The 7016-nt window shown below is 39.2% G+C and overlaps 1 protein-coding gene across 1 annotated transcript in view; it reads left to right on the top strand.

Annotated features, from left to right (window-relative positions):
- The window catches only part of LOC108578664 (TGF-beta receptor type-1), a 67897-nt gene that overhangs the window by 55174 nt on the left and 5707 nt on the right, over positions 1–7016 (top strand). The window contains exon 4 of the mRNA XM_017942039.1: positions 6799–7014. Coding sequence (XP_017797528.1) covers positions 6799–7014 — 216 coding nt within the window. The remainder of the gene's footprint in view (positions 1–6798; positions 7015–7016) is intronic.

The raw sequence follows: 7016 nt of genomic DNA, 5'->3' as shown, positions 1-7016 counted from the left end.
TAATCTTGAACGATTGACGGAAGTAAAATATGTTCATTTTCAAATATATATTGCAGTTGCTATTTTTCCCTAAATTAAAAATTCTAAAAGTACTCTTTCGCTCAAAAAAATGTTCATTCCACCACTGTGGCTATTTTTCTATAGTTCAATATTTTCAAAATTAAATATTCTTGATTCTCTGTTGCAAAACTTCTAATTTTAATACAAAACAGAATTCGCAAAAAAAAAAAGAAAAAAAAATGTAAAAGAAAAACACACGGAAACAAAGCTTTCTCTCTTTTCCTTCGTTCAATTTTGCTTTATTGAACAGAGACGTTGAAACGTCGTTCAGAATGAAATTGAAAACGGTGGACAATTCGACGTAAAAGCAAAACGTCTTTTCGTTTCGTCGCGTTGCAATGACGATACACGCCCGTCAGATACGTCGCGATGGACTCTTATTACGGAAACGACGTTGTAAAAACGTGCTATCAACGGAACAAGGGAATCGTCTCAAGCTAGTTGCACACTTATCTATGTCGAAATCGTTTCAAACCGAAACGAAGTAAAAATGTTTTCGTGCTACTTTCACCATCTCCACTGTATGTCCATCTTACATCAGATCTGTCCTGACATTTTCATTCTTCGTTCGTTTTTTTTTCATTTTGACATTCTTTCATACCACACTTTCTTATAATAGCAATCTTAGTACAAATCCTAGAATTTAGTATCCATAAAGATAAAATGCAGTCCAATTTCGTATAACAGTAATATCTACTGGACATACTACTCGAATCCTTGAATGAAATGAAGTTAAAATAGAGATTTAACACAAAAAAAATGACTCATTAGCTATTTTCCAAAAATGAATTTTTATGTAAATAAATCATGATTAAAAAATTACATTCGCATCGATAAGAAGTATAAATATAAATGCAGAAAAGAAACTCCTAAAGTTACAAACGATAATATTTACCAGTATCGAATATTCCCTTTTTTTGGCCCGGGTCACTTTTGACCCAGCCAATCTTTCCAGTGTAAAACAATATTCAAAAGTAAATAGAAATTACTCAATTATCCTCTAAAATCTAAAAAAAAAAAAAAAAAGAAAAAAAGAAACGCTATCCGCTGATCAATCTGAGACTTTCAATAGACTTTGCAACCAAAGCTCCCAAAGGGTTACCTCATCAAAAAGCTGTCTCCCGTTCATTTTCTAACGCTCCATGCGACAAAAGAAAGAGTGCGACTGGCCTATCGTTACAAACTGGACAAGAAACCTGTCGATGGTTGGCTCATTGGTAAAACGTTCGATACGCATAAGCTTTATAATAGAGGCGAAAGGAGATGTATATACATATATGTGTGGGGGGTAAAATCAGGGGCGAAACAGAACGGCATGGCAGCACGAATAAAATGGACGACAGCGCGCGATGCGTTGTACAGAGTAACGAGGCGTATTCGCGCGGTATTGACGGAGGGATGATGGAACGTATCGAAAGCGGTATCCATCGATTATACGGGCTCCACTAAATCCGGGGGAGAGACGGCTAGTTATTGATGCGCGCTTTCACTGCAACGATTTGTTTCGATACGCCCGTTAATAACGTCGGATAACGAGCTTTTTCTTTTCAATGTTCTCGCCTACGAAATGGCCCGTTTTACAACTGCTCATCGATCCAAATGATCGTGCCACCGGGGCACGATCGTTGAAATTTCGGGATCTTTAACACGTTGACTGCCAAGCCTATTTTGAAGAAATCTGTTCTAGACGCCAACATTTTTTTCTCCAATTTATCGTATAGAATTAAACAAACACATATTAATTTTTATGTGATGACTTTAATTTTAATTGCTTTTTTGCAAAAAAAAGAAAATGCTGTTGAATTATCTCGTGGTTGGCAGTCAACGTGTTAATTTTGTGGGGGAGAAAAAAAATAGTAGAATTGCGTTGAAATGGAATTAAAGGTGTTTAATCAGTCTGATACATTTTTAATGTGTTAATTGGGGAAGATGAGTTATTTTAATTTTTTGGGGGGAAAAAGGTAGATAATTTCGGGTGAGATGTTTACTTTCGTGTAGGTGGAATTGTCTTGAAATGGAACGAGAGAAATTAAGTTAGTCTGATACGAAAACACGTGTGAAGAGGAAGGTTCTGCATTGAACTCGAATTTTATGGTAATTTTATTGTTTGAGATAGAGGAACAGCGCGGCCTTGTACTACTTAGCGGTGCATTAATTTTTTGGAAACTGTTAAATGATTCAATTAGTATGGTAAACCGTGGTGTATTAATCTTTCGAGTCTTAGAAGTGGAAACTCTTCGAGATCTGAAGAAGGTCGAGATTCGAATTTCCAAATTCGAGTAAATTCTATCTGAAGAAGCTCGAGATTTGAATTAATTCGATTTTAAGATGAACGAGATTTGGATTAACAGAATTTCGATGATTCGAGTGAATTCGATTTCGGAGAAATGGAGATTTGTATTTAACTGAATTTCGAGATTTGAGTAAATTCGATCTGAGAAAGATCGAAATTCGAATCTGCAGAATTTCGAGATCTGACTAAATTCGATTTCAAGAATCACGAGATTCGAATTACCCAAATTCCGATATTCCAGCGAATTCAGACTATCAACCTGAATTTCGACAACAGAACATCGACTCTAACAAAAGAAAACGAAAAATTCCAAACAAAAAAGCAAAACACAAAATTCTTCGTTACTTATCGAGCACATAAAAAAGAAAAAAAAAAAAGAAAGAAATACTCGATAATCCAGCAGCGTATCGCGTGTGGAGTTGCACGATTCATCTCGAAGCCGAGAAAATGCATGATCGTGTATGTCACGAACGATTCGAACCATCGGGACACGAGTTTATTCACTAACATCGCGCGTCAGCAAGTGTGTATACAGGTATTATCCCCAGGTACTTGCCAATCTTCATCGGGTATCCCCTGGACGTGCAATCATTCACCTGTGTGACTCGTCCCTGTTTCACCGTTATACGTCATCTCATCGAATTCCTCGTGGGAATCAATTTGGTTGGTGGCCTTATCGTGAAATTGCTAAATGGATGGTTCTTGCGCGGACGCGAGAGTCCTACCGTGATCGATTCGATTCCACGAATATTTGTTTCCTGCGGCGGAGCCCGGCCGCTCGTTCCCATGATCTTTCCAATTTCTCTCCCCCCTCTCTCTTATCGACTGGATATACCACGGAATAACTGAAAATTACGATTGAACGGATCCTCTGTACAATGTCGATCCCCGAACGATGATCGCGGATCGCGTTGATATTCGATTCGAGGATCGTTCGTTTCGACGTTAAACTAGAAAAACAAAAGTTCTTCGAAAATAATTTCGAAAAAGGAAATTTCATCTGAAAACGACGTTTCGTTTCAAAATTCCATGAAAAACGCATCGGTACGCTGACATCGAAAATGTCTGTGATCTTTAAAATTTTTATTCGAAAGTGTCTGTGATCTTCAAAATTTTTATTCGAAAATGTCTGTGATCTTCAAAATTCAAAGGTTATCGAACGGATCCTCTGTACGTCGATTCTTGAACGATGATCGAATCGCGTTGATATTCGATTCGAGGATCGTTCGTTTCGACGTTAAATCAGAAAAACAAAAATTCTTCGGAAATAATTTCGAAAAAGGAAGTTTGATCCGGAAACGACGTTTCGTTTCAAAATTCCACAGAAAACGCATCGGTGCGCTCCAAAATTCTAATTCGAAACTGTCCGCCATCTTGAAAATTCCACAAAAAACGAATCAGTGCGCTTCAAATGCGCCATCTTGAAAATTCCACGAAAAACGAATCAGTGCGCTTCAAATGCGCCATCTTGAAAATTCGAAGGATATGATTTCAAAAAGTTCCCTTCAAAATGCGATTGGCTTACACTTTTTCCAAAGTACAAGAAAAAACAATTCGATCTTTCCTTAAATTCGACGACACCGTCGAATCCATTGATTCGAGGAAACCTCCGTAAAAACTTAATTCCCGTGTTCCTCCCAATTGTTCTCTGTGTGGTGTTTTTTTTCTTCTCTCTCGAGAAATAACCCGATTAACAGCATCCACGTGAAAATGAATTCGTACTCGTGCCACGTACCACGAGAACAAGCAACCGTTGCAGGTAAGTGAAGCCGCGATGATCCAGAGATCACGGGAGAAGCGTTGTTGCATCCACACACGATGACTCATGCACGGTTTGTTGCATCGTCGTACATGCGCTAACCGGACAGGTAACACAGAGGATCGTTGGTTTTTTGGGCCGATCACACACCGATGGAAGAAGCGGAATCATCGAGACCGATGCTGGCTTTTTTGTACGTTGACACCCTCTCGATGCTTTTACTCAGCGATTTTTCTTTATTTTTTTAATTTTTTTTCCTTTTTTTATTCTCGATGCAAATTGACGTGAAAAGGAAGGAGAAGATTCTCGATCGAAATCGGGCATCGATCGTTGGAGTATCTTATATACAAGAATTGTACAGAAAAAAAAGTTTGTCCCTGGTCCTAGCCTACTGATCTCCTCGTACTTAACCGCAACTTGCATGTGTCTGTCCTTGGTTTTTGGAACTGTTGCTACTAACTGCTGCATGCTTGCTTTTTCTTTTTTTTTCTATTTTTTGTTTTGGGTATGGCGTATGTATTTGTAGTGTCATTTAGCATGCTTCACAAAGACGTTTCCGCGTATTGCATCTACCAGTTTCTCGCAAGCTTTATTCATTCTGTGAATTTTGATCTTTCGTTTAAGGATCAAAGGCTTCATTTGGCTTTTTTCACTTGCTCGCAGAAATTGAGCGCGTTCGATCCAATGGCTTTTTTTTTAATTTCTCGAGTTTAATGATATTGTATTTTGAGAGTAGTATTTTTTTTGGTAATCTGGTTGTTCCAGATCGAATCTCGAGTGAAACTTTATGAATTTATCTTTGGAATGTAGGTTAATTCAGATTGATTCGAAGGATACTTTATTGGGAAAGCAGTGATTACTAGGAATAGTGTGTTTTCTCAGTAAACATAATTACGTATCCATCATTTGATGGAAGAAGTTACGAAAAAAGTGTGTGAATTTTAGAACATTATAGTCAGTGTGACTCGTGAAACTGCTTAAATAAATTGTTATAGTATACTAAAAGAAACGAGCATTATACTATGCTGAAGAAATGCTCATCATGTTGTCGTGGAACGAGACTTAGCCCACACAAGGGACACATCCGACCAGTTTCGACACACCCTAAGATCATTTGACACGCCTCAGACAACTCAGAGGTCGTGGGATCCGCCCCGAGCTACCTCGAGGTTGTGGGACTATAGTTCAACCATTTCAGGGTCATGGGACCTCAAGTTCGACTTGGAGTCATGGGACCCATCAGAAACCACTCCGGAATTAAGTGGACATTTCACACAAAGTCTTAGGACCTTCAATTCCAAGATCTCAAAGTCGTGAGATCTATATCAAGTCCTTGCAAGATCGTAGGTTTTTAAATTCTAAGATTTCATGATCGTGGTATTCACATCGGGACACTCTGAAGTCCAGAGATTTCGAATTTCAAGATTTTTAAATAATGGGACTCATCTTGGGGCATCACGAGGTTCACAGATTTTGAAATCATAGGACCCATCTTGGGGTACCACGAGGTTCAGAGATTTTGAAATCTTGGGACTCATTTTGAGGCGTCACGAGGTTTACAGATTTTGAAATCATAGGACCCACCTTGGGGCACTTCGAGGTCTAGAGATTTTGAAATTATGGGACTCACCTAGGGGCACACCTAACGTCAGGGGCCTTGAATTTCAAGATTCTCAAATCATGGGACTCACCTATGTGCACATCAACGTTAGGGGCCTTGAATTTCAAGATTCTCAAATCATGGGACTCACCTATGTGCACATCAACGTTAGGGGCCTTGAATTTAAAGATTCTCAAATCATGGGACTTACCTAAGGGCACATTAACGTTAGGAGACCTTGAATTATAAAATTCTCAAATCATGGGGCCCAGCTTAGGGTATTCCTAGGACATAAGTCCCATTATTCCGAGATACTAGGGGTAATCCAAAGTCGATCCCACGATCTCGCGGTCATTTTCCAGCGTTCTCATGACTTGTGGAGTTCTGTGTCCTAAGACTCTAGTGTCTCTAGAACTGCTCAGAAAGTTGCCCGTAGGGCAGTGGTTAGACTAGCTCGAGCTCACAGCGATATTTGGGCAGAAATCTTTTTTCTTTTTAATTCAAATATTTTACATATTTAACGTCACCCAGCAGAATTACCATCGTGCTTTCTTTTTTACTGTCTTCCTTTTCGAATATAATAAATAATTAAACTTAGAAGAATTCGAGAAGTTTTGTTACATACTGTACAACCAAAAATGGTCCCATGACTCCTATGTACGTAAGTTGAAGCCCGTTCTACAACCTTGAAGTACATATTTACATTGACCAAAGTCTATTTAAGCAGTTACGCAAGTTTTACTAATTTCTAACATTCCAACAGTTCTCTCTACACACACTTTTTTGTAACTTCTTCGGTAGATGTTTGGAACAATTGTACATTTTTCTAGTCTTCACGAATACCTCTGGTCTGTAAAAATCCTTCGTTCACAGGAAGGTTCATCATTTTCCACTTTCTATCGCTATCTTTTGATTATACAATGACGAGACACTTTTACTATCGTTCGTTTCTGATGAAAAATGATTAACGAGGGACGCGAAAGATGGTCGTAAAATTGTACGGATCGAGCGTTCAACGTTTCTACGAGTAATGTCGCGCTTGAAAGTTTTATGGTCAATGCATAATCGGAGATCTGTTGACAAAAGCGCCGCCGGGTGGCGATGTCGCGACGTGGGTCACTTGGAAAATGGCCTTGACCATAGCCACGCCAATATGCGCGATCTGCGTGGTCGTCATGGTCATTTATCACGTGCGCATGACCAGAAGAAGGGATGGACATTCCGATGACTCGCAAGAGGCACCGGATCGACCCATCCTGGGCGGTGTTACCATCAGGGACATGCTCGAAATGACGACCAGTGGT

Source organism: Habropoda laboriosa, unplaced genomic scaffold (genome assembly GCF_001263275.1).
Source record: "Habropoda laboriosa isolate 0110345459 unplaced genomic scaffold, ASM126327v1 scaffold45, whole genome shotgun sequence".
NCBI lineage: Eukaryota > Metazoa > Arthropoda > Insecta > Hymenoptera > Apidae > Habropoda > Habropoda laboriosa.
This window is presented reverse-complemented; position numbering and strand designations above follow the sequence as displayed.